The sequence below is a fragment of the Synchytrium microbalum genome (assembly GCF_006535985.1).
Source record: "Synchytrium microbalum strain JEL517 chromosome Unknown SmJEL517_scf0016, whole genome shotgun sequence".
NCBI classification, from domain to species: Eukaryota; Fungi; Chytridiomycota; class Chytridiomycetes; order Synchytriales; family Synchytriaceae; genus Synchytrium; species Synchytrium microbalum.
The window spans coordinates 502,860-518,406 of NW_022158365.1; the positions used below are offsets into that span (position 1 = coordinate 502,860).

The window sequence follows — 15,547 nt, forward strand, 5'->3', positions numbered from 1 at the left end:
TAGATTTACTAGTTCCTTTGAGGTCATATGTTTACATTTGGTTTCGATAAAACCGTCCCAGTATTATGAGGCGGCAATAAAAGTGTCCCAGTACACGACCAACACACGGTCTCTCCACTGTCTCCTCTCCTTTTTCTAAGTTCTAATCTAATTTGTTGGGGTATCTAACGGTCTATGGATTTAGTATAGCCTTGAACTCACTCCTAATCTCCTCATCACCCACATACAAGACATCAACACACTCTTTAAACCTCTGTACAAAAGTGCTGTAAAACCTCCACGCTTTAGACACTACAACCACAAGTCTCGCGCATTCCAATAGACTCGTCTTCACCAATCCCGGATTCAGTTTCTGACATCCAGATAATGCAAGCATGCATTGGTGGAGTCCTAAAACCATATATTTATGCACTTGACATCCTGCCTCGTCATGCCTTGTTAAGGTTGAGAGTATTGATGCGATTGTTGCAAATGTTCGGTCAATGTGGAAGTCAAGATTGTATGCGACGTTGAATGGGTCTTGGAGTATACCTTGTGAATATGCTATTGCACTATATTGATAAAATAAAGAACTTTGGTGTTTTGCAAGCTTTCCACAAGGTTCACGATCCAAAAAAGGGAAACAAGTAATGGCAGAATGCTCTTCAGCTCCGAGACACAACTTACAAATTTTGACTTAACGCCAAATGAAAAGTTTGTACAAAGAATTCAACAAGACTGAGGCCTCTATCTGCTTCAACCTTTGTTGCTGACTTTAGTCGTAACTTTGCAGTTTCCAGATACCTATTGAATGAATGCGGGCGTGAGCGAGTGAACAAAAAATGCAGAAGGATGGCTCGAAAATGCACAAGTGTAAAGCTGCAGCACATTCTTGATTGAGTACTCACCCCATAATATCATTCTCAACCACACCCAAGTCAGTACTCAACCGTGCACGCTGTCCATTCAACACTTCCCACGTCAATCTCTCGCTAGGCCCCACAGCAATCTTCCCGGGCCTCTCAAGGCATATTCCAAGCGACCCGAAATACGTATTTCGAAATACCTCGATCCGTTCATATAATGGTGTCGCTCGAAAATACAGTATCAGAGAATCGTCTCCTAGAAACGGATCACTTGGAGAGATATCCGATTGTTGCGGCGGATGATTTTGGGGATTTTGATGGAGGACAAACGGGCATGTCAAGGACTCTGGATCTGCAATATGCCAATACATATCTGGGGCAGGTAGATACGTGGTGACATAGTCGAAAAAGATGTAACTGGGACGGTTTAGAAGTGTTGCGTATCCTATAAAAGATTTTGTTAACCATTGGAGTTCAAGGACAACCATAGCATTTCAGAAGAGGGCCATAGCATTTCAGAAGAAGACATCAGGCATTCACTTACTTCGCTCGAAAGCCGCAATTGACCAAAACAGCCTTCTTCGACTCTCGCGTTCCAACCACGTCTTTGGTCTCGGCAAAGGCAAAGGATACGGCTGGTAGCGAATATAGCTTGTATCGTGATAATCTGGATCTGTGTCTAACTCTAAAGACTGCGCTAGCCTCACTGCAGCAGTAACGTACATATATGACGAGAAAAATTCACTTTGCTCTATGTAAGAAAAAGTTGAGAAATTGGCTTCCATCAAACAAAATCCACTGATATTTGAAACATTTTGACACCTGAGAGAATGTAAGCCATAAGAAAAAGCCCACACAAGACATGTAGACTCAGATGATCACTGCTACCCATTTCACGCGATAGCGCGTCACGTCCCAGTTTTGCAACAGCATCAGCCAACTCCCATATTGGTACATCATCTTCGATTTTTATATTCAATCCATCACCAGCATTTTTACGGTCGAGATCAGGCACTAATGCCAAGACTTCGGGAGTTCTTGAGTATGGTGCTCCCAGACTTCCGACGAGTAGAATTAAATAGTCTGGTATTAGATCAGCTTGTATATCGTGTTGGAATGCCAATGGGTGTAAAAATGGCACTTTGTGGACATCGGAAGGGTGTGAGAAAAACGCAGTCACTAGTTCATGCAGTACGGCAGACGACAATATTGTTGGTGTATCAGGCTCGGGCTGATGTAACTGAGGTTGTCCTGGTTCTTGCTTTACCCCATTTTCTAGCGATTCGTATTTGCGTACAAATTGTAGCAACACCTGTTCCGTTTGGTCAACACGTTCTTCGAGGTCAAGAATATACCTAACAGCGCCAAGACGAGAAGAGCATAATTTTAGTATTTTTCCTAATATATTGACATCTTTCAAAGACGCGTTTACCTTGATCTTTCACTTTTATTCAGCGATGGTTGTGGATTCTCGGATGGGTATTCACAAGTTTTGCCTTTGAGAGCGCATCGGCTGCAAGGTCGCTCTCCTACAGCATAATTCGAAGAGATGAGGAAAGTCAGATACTACGGCAGCTTAAATCTAAACTCTAGCTCACCTGTGCAACGACTGCGTAGTGCTTTACACGCCAGGCAGGCTATATGTCGGGTTGACGTAACTGGCGTAAGTGGGTTCGCCAGTAGGTGCCGGATGTCACTGATGATGTTGTCTACCATGTCCCATGCCTCCTAACTTAAAACAAAGTGTTTTCTTTAGGGCAGGAAGATTGTCGGAAGTCGTTCTTCTCGAATTAATTGCAAACCACTAAAGGCTTTGGCGATGACACTCACTAGTGGGTGGAAAAAAATTTGCACGCCGGACATTTGGACATCTCGGCAGTATCTGTTGGTGTGTTTGTTTGTTTATGGGATGTACGAGGTCAGCCTCCAAACAAACGAAACCGTATTCGAATTTAGTCATATCTATGAGGTCAAGTTATGCTATTGGACGCTGAATTCGCGTGTACATCGATGCACTTCCTATTATACTTTTTTCAGTGAGTTCTTGAGGGAGTAGGGATCATCCTTGACGTTTTGATTTGCGCGTAGTACATGTAATTCCGATTGATAGCGCCGGCCGATTCTAGACTTGAATTTCGTCAGGTAAAACTATATTTCCTTCGTTCATACATATGCTTTTGAGTGGATACCAGTTCTCATCAAAAGACCTTTTCGATTGGTAATAGGCTTCGGCGCAACGGCAAAAGTATCCCGTTGAATCTGTCAGAACAAGTCAATCTCAGACTTGGAGGTCGGTCTCTATGCATACTTTCTCGATAGTGTTTTCCGCCTCATCGATTGGATTCGACCTCATGCCTCTTATGACATTGATATCACATGATTCTCATTGGTGCAGAAATACAACACACATATTTGTACTAGACCATATGATTGTTTGAGATCTTCAACGTACGAGTAACGAATAGCCGTCACAACACATGTACTAAGCCTATTAGCACTTACGTGCATTAGACGCTGTCTCGTCTCAAACAGCTTCAGGTTTCCAAACCGCCGCCTCTCATCAACAGACTTGAAGTTAAGTAGAGCACCAAAAGGAAATTAGCATTGCATTTGTGGCGAAGGCGAGACTGTATCTCTTATCACATCCGCTCTAATTGGCTGCATCAAACAACCAAATAGAGCTTGTCTTATTCAAAAGCAAAACGCTGACAGTTCTGGACTAGATGTGGTAGATCTCATGCGCTTAAGTTGGTGGGGCGACAGATGTCCACATGAATTCAATCTTTATACGTTCGCCATCATATCCCAGGTATAACATCTTGCGTCCACTCACTTAAACGTCGCAAAGACAGCAATAATGGCACTAGCTCGAGGAGCAACATCATCATTTAGCCCAACAGAGATTGAATTTCTTGCAGAAGATGAACCAATAACTATCGTTCCTTCTCAGAAACTGGCTCAACTGGATATGATTTCTGTAAGTGTGTTGAGTTTGGTTTCTTGTCTTGATTGTTGATTGCAGACTTTGGATGCAACGCGTTGAATCTTTAAATAATGAATTTTGGCAAGATCATTCGATCTATGTATGCCTGCAAACGAGAAGCCCATTCGCTTGCTTGCCGACATTGATCAACATCAACCAAAATATTGCACAAGCACTTTGAACCTTGGAATGCACACGAGTCAACACGCCGAATCGTGACTGTGTCGAACATTGTTGGAACTGTATATACAAGCCCGTCGCTCACTCCTGTATCCTTCAACAGGGAACATATGGACCATTCAGACCACCAATGAAAACCAAAGTTCCCTTATGGCTAGCTGTTACTCTGAAAAAGAAACAGAAATGTAACATCCAGCCTCCTGAATGGCTTGATGCTGGTAAATCGAATGGTCGTCAACTGGAAACTGATGATGCATTTACTTACATTGACCTTGGCAGATCGATTACAAGACTTGTCAAAACGAGAACGAGACGAAGGATCTTTCTCTGCGCTACCGTTTCATTTTATGGAAATCGCTCAATTGTTATTAGATTGGTTAGTGGTATTTAAGGTCACTCTGTGCACGAGCTATTTCTGATGTTTTTCGCCCTAGTGCAAGTGATGATATACCACGCGCTGAACTAGTCAAAACTCTACTCAAGGATTTACGTGAAATACGTCAATCGAAAGCGCATCAGGGTCTGAAACAACTTGGATATGATTACCTACAGGTAGTATTTGTAGAACATGCTCTGTTTTTTTTGGCATTGTTGACATGTATACACTCCCTTGGCGTATTTTAGATGGACAATCTAGGACTGATGGAAATCAATGAAATCAGGCCCTTCTTCACCAAAGTGTTCAATCAGTTACGAAGATTGAATGCTGGTGACAATGCCATGGAAGCTTGAGATAGAGGAGAGTGAGAGAGTATGTACATATTTGTTGAGGATATATAATTACAAAGAGTTGAAGGGGTGTAGACTATATAAATACAGGTTGTTGCATTCGACTTGGAGTGTGTTGATTGACTAGCAGGAGTCAGTCTTCATATAGTTTAGATATTGTAGAATGTTTTGAGAGCCGTGATCATTGCTAACGTCCAAAAGGTAGGTTAGCTTCAAGCCAACAAAATGGAACCACTCCAGTCGTTCATGTTTCATTGATGTACCTTGTCTTCCCAACATTCTTGATAGCAGAGGTAGCAAAATAGTACCAAGAGTCAACAATACAGTTGCTAGATCAGGTTCCTGTGGTTCTGCTCCATCGTCAGTGTCCAAATCAGATTCTGTCGTGTCATATTCCGAATCGAATTCTTCTTCATCAACCACAAGAGGACGGTTGCGAGCTGCTTGACGTCTTATACCTTCTAATAAGGCTGCCATTTTATAGTATATGTAAGAGGCCTGTTAGCTGAGCTGTTCTTGCTTTGAACTAGCTTGATGAACTAGACTAATTAGATTTTTTGTTTGTCGCAGAGTTGAAAGGACGTGAGAATGCAAGCTATACGGACACTTTCACGGCTATTTCATCACGCTAGTATCCTACACACGTCACGGCCTGTACCAACGAGCAATTTTGTTGGAATACGTGTCGCATCATATCCATACGAGCTATATGTGCATCCAACACTGAAATCAGCTAAAGGACCTGCCTTGTCCTTTCTCAATACTCCTGTGCACGGACGCGGACTGAATGAAATGGCTGTCATCGGATGGGTGCTAGATGAAAATCACGAGAAGCTGTCACCATCGAATGTTGAAATCAATCCCATATTTGAAGGTACGTGTTTGAACAAGAATTGGGATCGAGATCGTTTCAGAGTTGATGAATGGGTCGTCTTGCTCTTCATGCGTGTGACTTGGTTGTTTGACAGGAGAGACGCCATGGATACAGTAGCTCTGGTTGTTCTGAGCTCTCACCCTGCAACTTCTCGTCCATTTTTCCTCATTCTCTTTCTTCCACTAGAATTACTACACGATGTGCTTAAAGATCATGTGCACGAGTCAATAGCTGTGGTATATGGAGCAGCCAAACAAGTAGAAGGGTACTTGAACGTGAATGATTCCAGGGTATTTGTCACTTATGGCCGTGTCGCTGATCCAGAGGTAGATACTCTTTGGATTCTGCTTATCTTGCTTTTTTGGCTTACTCAAATGTGTTCGGTGTAGGACTTGCTGGGAGTAGTACGATTAGAAGGTGGCAAACCGATACCCAATTCCTATGAGAGATCTCCGACTCATCGTATGGTATCCTCGAATGGCCTGCTACAGCTGGAAGAAGACATGCATGCTTTTCTCTTGCAGAGACTGAAAAAAGTTGGGATATCATGAAAACGTGTGCTCTGCAAAATCATATACACATAGAAAAGCTCGTTGTTTTGACTCCAAATTACTAAATATATTGTTAACGTTAAACGCAAAATTATGCTGCTTATGCAATGTCCTCAAATATTAGATTCCCGGAATCGAGCGAATCACTTCTTCACATTGGCTGTTGACGTGGCAGACGCGTTTTCCCATGCTTCCTTGTAGATTTCGATAAAGCCATTGTATTCTAGTGAGCCTGTTTGGCTTAATGATGGCAAGATCTAAGATGAGAAACACCATGTGTGAGTTTGTGACGAGCGTTCGATTTCATTTCTCGTTGAAAGAAGGGTTGCGATGACGATGTTCTACCTGTGAGAGAATGTAAGCAGCATCATCGTTACTAAACCGTGATTTCCCGCCATAATGACACAAGATGGACATAAGTTGAGGGTATGTTATATGTCCAGGTTTACCTCCGAAATGGTGGTCGAATCTAAACAATGTGGAAAATTGAATTTTTTGAAATCACACCCGAAAAGGCAGTCGGAAACGTACAATTTGAAGGCCTTCCGTAGCTCATCTTCGCTAACAGATGTCTGTACCTCTCGCGACATGGCTGATACAAAGGCTGGAGAAATGATGGATGGAATGGGTGATTACTGTTAGTTAAAAATGGGTGACAAGGGTTTAAAGCCAATCTTGCGGTTGTATACTGTACATGGGAAATCGATTTCACCAGTCTTTTCCTTGTCGATTTCGTCTACCATGGCGTCTAGCTCTGCCTAACAGGAACGGTGTGGGATGATGCTATGTGAGCTTTGATAAATGAAGGAGGTTTGTTTTTTGGACGCAACAAACAAGATAACGATGAAGAAACCAGGTGGAAGGGGCTACATACAGCTGAAGCACGAATTCCGAGTGTTTTCATCAGAATTTGTAATTCATCCTTTGATATCGTTCCTCCACCATCCTACAAACGTGTCGAAAAGCGTCAGTACCCTTTTGCTGAAAATTGATGGCCAGATGATGCATCAAATAAATACCTGATCAACGAGCCTGAAAATTTCTCTCAATTCATCCACTTCCTTCTCATTCAAGCTACTCTTTAACACAGACGACAGCCTGAATTTTTCTTGGTTGACGGCAAGTCCACCTGTAGCCACACTAACACTTTTATCATCATTAATTGCAGACTGATTTCGTGATTTTAAGCCAGAAGACACGTCAAAATGGGATGAGCTAATGGGAAGCTCCTCCTCTTCGAAGGTGATTGTGAGTGCCGGCTTAATGATCATATTTGTCTCGTGAATTCAAATCCTTTAGACCAGATCATTTAAATAAAATTTGCTCCGCCCAAATAGTGAAATTTTGGCGGTTTGGTTCGCGATAGAATTTAATTCCTGTTTGTCTTCCGACACGAAATCCCTGTCAAAGTTGGTTTCCGTCGTGTGATTCGTGAGTTTGACTTTCCAGGCTGTTTGAGGGTATCGAAGCAACAGAGAGACGGCGCACGCTCTGATACATAAAAGCTGCTTGCCATATGGGTATGTATTTATAGTAGATCTTTCTTTGCTTGTTTGTGGAAAAGATAAAGGCCTGATTCCTTTTGAATTCTTCAATCTAGCCACGCTCTTTGTATCAAAGATTCCACCAAGTAAGCTCGCATTAAGATCTAAAAGTGCATCTATGTTCGTTCACTCACGTTTCCCATCCATAGATGTCATTGAAGCCGACATTCGAATGACATTTGACCCGTTCGCCAAAAGGGGAAGGCTTCGTAAATGCGAAATGAAACGAGGAGGAAAGGTAGGCTTTATACTCTTTGAATATGAATGCATCTGTATATGTCTCTAACTCCTTGACTCTTGCACATAGGTCAATTACGCTTTTATTGAGGTAATCGTACCACCAAATACTGCTGCATTCCAACCAACACCCGAAATCCGTCTCGTACCTAGTTTGCCAATGATGAAGACGCTGCTGCATGTATGACTGTTCACCGCAATCGTGCCCTCACTGTCTTGGGATCTCGAGTTGCTTGTGACTACACGAAAGTGAGATATACTGTTTCAAGTTTGGTTGAGAGTGTATCCGGATAGGTCGAAGGATAGGTCGAGGTGCTGTAAATAGAGTCTAAATATCAAATGTCTTTATAGCCGCGAGGATGCATTCCTCCTCGCCGTCACGGTGTGATGGAATGCTTCAACGTGAGATTCTGATCAATATGTGTTTTTTTTTCTCCTTCTCACACGATTTTTCCCCCATCGTGTTTTTTTAGTGTGGACAACCAGGGTATGTCCTCCACTCGCACAACCGAGTCATCGGCCTCAATTTCAAACTGACCACACGTACACCTATTTGTATTAGCCACAAAGGTCGTGCTTGTACTATACCCAGGGTTGAACGACACCAGTATGAACCTGTACCATCTTTTTTTTTTCCTTTTGCATCTCTAATAAAACTCTCACCAAAAGACAAGCTCCAATCATCCGAGATCCCTACTCGTACGAGATCCCGATCGACAACACACTCAAGTATCGAAAGGAGCACGAATTCGATGCTGATCCTATTGGTCGTCATAACTGGGAATGACGAAATGATGGCTTTTCGGCGTCATTTATCTTCATTCTATTGGTTTCTTTTGGGTTGGCAGGTTTTTGGCACATATCACACATAATTTCTAGTAGTAGTATCACACTATGTAAAACACCAAAATAATGTTATAAGCTTGTATAGATTAGTATAACTGTAGGTAGTAAAAATGAGAAGAATAATAAAAAAGTTTAGCAATTCAAGTAGAATGGTGTGATCTAAGAGTTGAAATCTTCTATTTATTTGAGGCATCCACTATACAACATCAGCCAACTGCTTCTCAATTTATCAAGCACACAGCAACGTCCAAAGTATCAATCTGTGGTGTATTCATTCTGTCTAGCAATTTAGGGGTTTATGTTGCTACAAACCGTTGCTGACGCGGCTTACGAGCCGCCTTGGTTTGGACAAGGATGTCTTCAGCTTTGGTTCACTATGAAAAGCTAAATTAGCAAAAAAACAACCAAGAAAGGAATCTTTCAGTACAGGCATATTTCCAAGAACGACATATAGGGATACATACCTAAGTGGTTTGTATGAGAGATTTCATTTTGTGAATTTGTTCCATCGACACCCACTTCGTTTTGAAAAGTTACCCGTTGGCTTCATGTAGACTGGATAATATCTACACTACATAACGTTGCAATGTAAGTGGGGCGGTATTTCAAGGCTCAAGGCAAAACAAATGTGAGTCTGCTACGCCATAAAGTAAGAATGTCGACACGCCAGCAAAAAATCCACTTACCCTCGACATCCAGTAGCGGCATCGTCTCACTATTTCTTTACATATTTCAAGTCCAGAAGAACCAAGAAATGGATTAACAGAAGACAGCTGGTGTGTCCAGAAAGGCGCAGAGATCATTGCGAGTCATATGTGATGTGTTGTCAAACACTCCATGCATTGTCTGATCCATTCTTTTGCGGACCTCAGGGGAAGGGGGCATGTTGCAAATGGAAATATGATGAATGGGTCGTATGTAAACAGATTAAGATGAGGAACCCACGGTGCCACCAATATTGAGGAACCCGGTATACTGACTTTTGATCGTCCTAGTCAAAATGGAATGAATAAATGATTCACCAGACCCATTCACTCACTTTCAAAAATGATTGCTTTCTTGGGGAATTTCTATGCTTGCGTCTGTTCAACAGCACTAAAGTTCTTGCAAATGCATACCACTCACACACAACACATTCAAAAAGTTGAAGAGCATATATAAGGCGACGGAAAACGACCAAAACCACACAGCATATCCAACCCATCTTCCCTTCCAAATCTTCCAATTTCAAAAAATACGGGTTTTATTTGCTCTCAGAAACCAACAGTTTTTGCTTTACAACACTATAACCAACTTTGTTTTACGATCGTTTAGCACCTTTAGCAGCTTTTGTTGGTGCAGGTGTAGCAGCAGCAGGAGCTGGAGCTTCGGCAGCGACTTCAGCAGGTGCAGCTTCTTCAACACCCTCCTTCTTTGCGGCGACACGTTGTTGACGACGTTCACGGGCAGCCTTGGTTCGGGCACGGATGGCTTCAGCTTGGTCACTAAGAAGAAGAAGGGGAGTCAGCGGAAAAGAAGAGGAATAATTATAGCATTATGGTTTCAAGATCTATATGACGAGAGACGTACGCCAAAGTCTTTGTACGGGCAGCTTCAGCCTTAGCCTTGTGAATGTGTTCCATCAATACACGCTTGTTCTTGAAGACGTTACCCTTTGCCTTCATGTAGAGCGAGTGGTATCTACATAAGATTGCAAATGTGAGCACAGAGACCATGCAAGATACGGGCGCGAAGGACCGAATTTATGAGACTTGTCAATGCCGACAGATACGACAAACAGACTCAGCGACGTCGACGCAATCACAAACTACATATGGCACATCACTTACAGATGCTTATCAATCTTCTTTTGCTCACGGTACTTGCGCAAAAGACGACGTAATACGCGCATCCTTCTCATCCATAAGACAGCGGTAGGCATACGAGCATCGGCAGTACCACGTCGTTTACCAGTACCCATGTGACGACCCAGACTCTTTGCGGCGGCCTTTTCACGGACACGGAATCGAGAGTGGACTGTCTGTGGCTTTCGGATAATCAGACCATCTTTGGCGAGTTTGCGGATGTTTTGGCCTGTGATGAGGGTTTGGATGGTGGTGATGGATTTGTTGGTGGTGGTGAGGAAGGATGTTATAAGATGTCAGAGTAGGATTGAACATGAAGGATGATCAAGTTGGTTGGATGGATGATTGATATGGTAGGTATATGGTTAATATATGGTCAGTCACCAGTCATAAGCCAACAAACACAATCCAATCAACAACCCATAACTTACGAGAGTTTGCATTTGAGATTTCGTTGGCCTCATTTGGGTCCAACCAGATCTTGCGTTCACCGCACTTGAGGACAGCAGCGGCTAATCGCTTTTGTGTCGTTAGATTTACCATCTAGTGAATAAGATTGAAACCGACGTCTGGTTAATATCAGATTGAACGACAGACAGTTGAAAATCTTGTATCAAGTTGAGTTCAATCGTGGAGGTCAAAGACAGTTGATGTCTCTTCCGCGATTCGTATATGGTTGATGCCATTTTGGCAACATTCGAGTTTCTTTCCACCCGTCTTGTCCAATCCAAAATAGTCGATGCAATAATATGGAGCTAAATATAACGACACTGCACGTCCTCCACAGTCAGGTATCTTAGGGTGGTGGGTCTCTTCTGTTGCTTTTTTCTCTCCAAAAGTTGGTTGAAGCTTTAACGAGCATCCTTTTCAACGAGTTCCATAGCACCATATATACAGCAAGGCACGAATGCACCTATGACTCAACAAGCAAGAATGGACTCACCTTTGTTTGCTCTCTGCTAGCTTGTATATGCTCTTGGGCCACGAACTTGTTGAAAAGACAAAAACGAATGTATGTGGCTTGTACGAGCTCACTCTAGTTTCGAAACTTGACAATTCTGACCAAAGGAACGTGTTTAAGCGTGAAATACTCCGTGACTTAGTCAGTAAATACTCATACTGACAAGAATTGCCAGTTCGACGCGGTTTATCTGTCTTCCACCACCAAATCTCGAAACTGCCAACTTTCGATAGCATTTCACGACAAGAGCAACCAAATATGAACACTGTAGCTGTAAGCGTTTCTTTACGCGTCATCTCTCAACGTGATTAGCTAACTCTTCGTCCCCTTGCTAGTCTACGATATATGGCTGGCAAGTCTTCATCACAAAATTTCACATTTCAAACATCATGAGCTGACAAGTCTCACTACAAAATCTAACATTTCAACCGTCATGTGACTGATATTTCGTATATATAGGGCGGCATTCACCTTTGTAGGCTTCGGGGCCTTGTATTTCGCTCGCAAGGGTGAGTCATTGATCTTGCTTTATTGAGAAACATATTAGTTGGTAGTGTGAATGCTCGTCTACTAATTGTATTCAAATCCTTGATAGAAATCAAAGAAAGGAGGAGGGTACACATGCAAAAAGAAGGTACTGATCACATTCTGCATGAGAAGCTGACGTGTAAGTTGTCAATTATAAGCTACAAACGGTTCCAACCAGCTAACCATATTCTTGTGTGTTTATAGGGCAGGAAAAGATTGCTCGTATGGATGGAAAGGCTCCTGCTAGTGCTTCGACGAATAGGTCGACAGACTCAACAACGAAAACAAGCTGATGCATGATGCCTTGCTCATCGTACCGGGTTGCATACACGATTTTACTTTGCTTAAACTAATATATCTATCATTTCATGTATATACTACAAAAGATCGCTGTTTTTCTCGAGGCTTTTTATGTTTTTATGTTTTGGGGGAGGATGCAAGCAGACCAAGGAGTTTCCAAGGTTCCTATTCTACAATGTAGCTCATGCATGGATGTATACGAAGCCTCTCTGTTCTTTATGATACGTAATGGCGAATCAACCCATCCAAACATCGCGGTTTTAATGTCCACCCCTTCCCTTCTTCTCCTCCTTCTTCTTATACGAGAATGGCTTCCTAGTAATACTAAACTCTCCCAGCTTATGATTCACCATCTGTGCCGTCACCGTGACGGGTTTATAGTCCTTGCCATTATGCACCAGAAACTTGCGACCTACAAACATCGGGATTATCGTGCTTGCTCGAGACTGCGTACGTGTAGCGACATCCTGCTTCCATGGCAGTAGTAGCTCGGCTGCTACAAAGGGCGGCTTCCATTTGGAACGTGTCATGTTACAGATGTGTTGGGTATAATTTGACAGCAAGAAAAACACATACGATCATAACGAGGATGAGTGCCCCACAACCAAAGATTGCACCGTCAATGCTATCGTGCGATTTCGCATGTATGGCTGATGAGGCACGTAGAATGACGGATGCTGGGGCTGATTATCTGCATATGGATATTATGGACGGGTATTGTAGTGACCGATGAAGCTTGCTTGGAATTGTATAGATTACTGACTGTACTGCTGTAATTTAGACATTTCGTGCCAAATATTACCATGGGAGCTCCCATTATTGGAGCTTTGAGCAAGCACAACAAAGTCTTTATGGGTAACATTTAAGTTTTGAAAGCTTGATGTGGTGATGTGCTTTTGAACTAATCAGAGGCCTTTTTATACATATTATAGATTGTCATATGATGGTATCAGAGCCAGAAAAGGTCAGTTCGAGCTTGGCTCTCGTTGCTTATACCCACGGATCGAACTGTTGAGAAACCATGTCGGATACTGATGTGCTGCGTAACTTTGTTTTGCTGATTCGAAATTCTTTCATCGGATTTGAACACCACCATCATTATCCTATCTTCACAACAACAAACTCCCTTTGCTAGTGGGTGAACGATTTCGCAAAAGCTGGTGCTGCCATGTACTGTTTCCATATCGAAGCTACCAGTACGTCAATTTACAATCATGTGCTCTTTGATCATCCTGTTACCAAATTCTTTGGTTTTTTTGGCTGACATTGATCCTCAACCGTCAACTAGACAACCCATCAGACCTCATCGACAAGATCCACGCTGCAGGAATGAAGGCTGGCTGTGGCATCAAACCAAAAACTGACGTATCGGTTGTTTTCCCTCTTGCTGATAAGCTGGATCAGGTTCTTATTATGACTGTTGGTCAGTAACTCCACTTCTAGTGTGTTTCTTTGCCAGACCTCACACATCACATATAGAACCTGGTTTCGGAGGCCAATCATTCATGGAAAACTGCCTGGAAAAAGTTCGTATATTACGTGCCAAGTACCCACACCTGGATATTGAAGTCGATGGTGGTGTAGCTGCTGGTAATATCGACAAGTGTACTGCTGCTGGTGCTAATGTCATTGTTGCCGGCACGGCTATTTTCTCGGCTGCATCGCCAAGTGAAACTATATCTAATTTCAGGGAGTCTGTTTTGAAGAATGTTACATCAAAGGCAATGAGTTCGATATAGAGAACATGTATTTATATGAACAAGAGAATGGACACTTATGAATTATTGGAAGGCTACAAATGTTTTCTTTGCTTCTGCTTGACCACCTGATGCGAATCCTGTACCCTCGACAAACAGTTCTATGAGATCCTTGTCTCGACACTTGACATCACACACATAGCACTTTCCAGTCTTTTTGATAAACATGTTTGCGCATTGCCCACACACAACATGTCCACATCCTTTTGGAACTAAATTTGAATTTCATGTTAGGAATGAATAGTATCCTGCAAAAAAAAAACCACAAAGCAGAGCACGGCATTGAATTGTATCATTCCAATTACTAGCAACACTTACAAGTCATCTTTGTCCCATTCTTAAAACTCTTGAGACATGCCGGACATGCATACTCTGATTTGGAATCAGGTTCCGTTGAAGCTCCAGGTGCTGATTTCGCAGTTGTGAATTTGATTGCAATCAGTTTCTTGATACTAGTGCATAGAAAAGTGTGAGATTGAGAGACGCAAAAAAAGGTCATTGTTCCTACGAACTCACTGTATCGGATGTGATTTTTCGACAGCTGTACAAACAGTCTCAAGTTTACTTGTATCAATTGTGGTTGCTTTGGCTTGTGGTGTTAGTGAAGGCTAAAAACAAGACAATAAGCAAGAGGATGCTATTAAGCTCTGACTTTGTTTTGAAGCACTCACGATCCAGAAACTTGGAAGCTTTCCCTTTGATGACTATCGGTGAAAGGTGAGGTTAGATGACACGAATATGTGCATTCAAGCTGAGAAAGATCCATTTTTTTGCACATACAGAATCGGATGATTTAGAATCCGTTGGTAAGAACTGCGTCTCTGTACTCTCAAACTTTTGTAGGTCTGCAGTTTGTTGGGCTTCTGCCTTCTTGTCTTCTTCATTCTATGAACAGAGCAAAACCCCGTCGGTTCCAGGCGCCTCATCGTCCAAACAGACCAAGTGAAAATGTCAACCACGTACAAGCTTCTCCTTTTTTTGGAATTGAGCAGTAGCAGATAATCTGGCAATTTCCTTCTTCTGGGAGAGGATGTTTTCGTACATGCACTCCTAGGTAACAGATCGTGAATAGACGGGCCAGTAGTTCGTTCAAGTAGACATGCTAATCTTACTTTACAAGCGAGATGTCCCTCCGGACTTAAAAATGATCAAGATGTTAGTTTTGAGGCAGATGTTGAATTAGGTTTTATGATCTTTACCAGCTAACAGGATCTCTTGCTCTGGCCAGACACAGAAAACAGCAATCGTAAGGCCGTAGTGAGTCTTTTCCCACACGCTCCTAGTTTATTGAGTGAGTATCTCTGCCCTCTGACAACAAATGTTACTGACAGGCTTGCCTTGATGGTCCCATATTTCAACATTTGCCGT

At 42.5% G+C, this 15,547-nt stretch overlaps 7 protein-coding genes across 7 annotated transcripts; 3 read left to right on the plus strand and 4 right to left on the minus strand.

The window, feature by feature from the left end:
- Nucleotides 1-3,702: 3,702 nt before the first annotated feature.
- Nucleotides 3,703-4,740, plus strand: SmJEL517_g03278 (uncharacterized protein; the record flags this gene model as incomplete). The annotated part of the gene is made up of 5 exons (XM_031169206.1): nucleotides 3,703-3,822; nucleotides 4,112-4,226; nucleotides 4,288-4,384; nucleotides 4,443-4,560; nucleotides 4,633-4,740. The coding sequence occupies 5 exons, from the start codon at nucleotides 3,703-3,705 to the stop codon at nucleotides 4,738-4,740; spliced, it is 558 nt and encodes a 185-aa protein (XP_031024919.1).
- A 585-nt stretch (nucleotides 4,741-5,325) lies between these two features.
- Nucleotides 5,326-6,162, plus strand: SmJEL517_g03279 (uncharacterized protein; the record flags this gene model as incomplete). The annotated part of the gene is made up of 3 exons (XM_031169207.1): nucleotides 5,326-5,611; nucleotides 5,798-5,937; nucleotides 6,001-6,162. 3 exons carry the CDS (start codon nucleotides 5,326-5,328, stop codon nucleotides 6,160-6,162), a joined length of 588 nt encoding a protein of 195 aa, XP_031024918.1.
- Nucleotides 6,163-6,305: 143 nt separating this feature from the next.
- Nucleotides 6,306-7,433, minus strand: SmJEL517_g03280 (uncharacterized protein; the record flags this gene model as incomplete). The annotated part of the gene is made up of 6 exons (XM_031169208.1): nucleotides 6,306-6,419; nucleotides 6,508-6,631; nucleotides 6,694-6,766; nucleotides 6,857-6,920; nucleotides 7,037-7,108; nucleotides 7,182-7,433. 6 exons carry the CDS (start codon nucleotides 7,431-7,433, stop codon nucleotides 6,306-6,308), a joined length of 699 nt encoding a protein of 232 aa, XP_031024864.1.
- A 2,656-nt stretch (nucleotides 7,434-10,089) lies between these two features.
- Nucleotides 10,090-11,176, minus strand: SmJEL517_g03281 (uncharacterized protein; the record flags this gene model as incomplete). Its single annotated transcript, XM_031169209.1, has 4 exons — nucleotides 10,090-10,273; nucleotides 10,359-10,469; nucleotides 10,619-10,862; nucleotides 11,065-11,176. The coding sequence occupies 4 exons, from the start codon at nucleotides 11,174-11,176 to the stop codon at nucleotides 10,090-10,092; spliced, it is 651 nt and encodes a 216-aa protein (XP_031024865.1).
- A 1,506-nt stretch (nucleotides 11,177-12,682) lies between these two features.
- On the minus strand, nucleotides 12,683-12,952 carry SmJEL517_g03282 (uncharacterized protein; the record flags this gene model as incomplete). The annotated part of the gene is made up of 2 exons (XM_031169210.1): nucleotides 12,683-12,834; nucleotides 12,877-12,952. 2 exons carry the CDS (start codon nucleotides 12,950-12,952, stop codon nucleotides 12,683-12,685), a joined length of 228 nt encoding a protein of 75 aa, XP_031024866.1.
- Nucleotides 12,953-13,011: 59 nt separating this feature from the next.
- Nucleotides 13,012-14,161, plus strand: RPE1 (ribulose-phosphate 3-epimerase; the record flags this gene model as incomplete). The annotated part of the gene is made up of 6 exons (XM_031169211.1): nucleotides 13,012-13,136; nucleotides 13,204-13,277; nucleotides 13,355-13,386; nucleotides 13,558-13,618; nucleotides 13,711-13,845; nucleotides 13,902-14,161. 6 exons carry the CDS (start codon nucleotides 13,012-13,014, stop codon nucleotides 14,159-14,161), a joined length of 687 nt encoding a protein of 228 aa, XP_031024867.1.
- Nucleotides 14,162-14,203: 42 nt separating this feature from the next.
- SmJEL517_g03284 (uncharacterized protein) lies at nucleotides 14,204-15,323 on the minus strand (the record flags this gene model as incomplete). Its single annotated transcript, XM_031169212.1, has 6 exons — nucleotides 15,143-15,323; nucleotides 14,960-15,064; nucleotides 14,851-14,883; nucleotides 14,696-14,787; nucleotides 14,498-14,631; nucleotides 14,204-14,391 (listed from the first exon to the last, which is right to left on the minus strand). Exons 1-6 carry the CDS (start codon nucleotides 15,221-15,223, stop codon nucleotides 14,204-14,206), a joined length of 633 nt encoding a protein of 210 aa, XP_031024863.1. The 5' UTR covers nucleotides 15,224-15,323.
- Nucleotides 15,324-15,547: the final 224 nt, after the last annotated feature.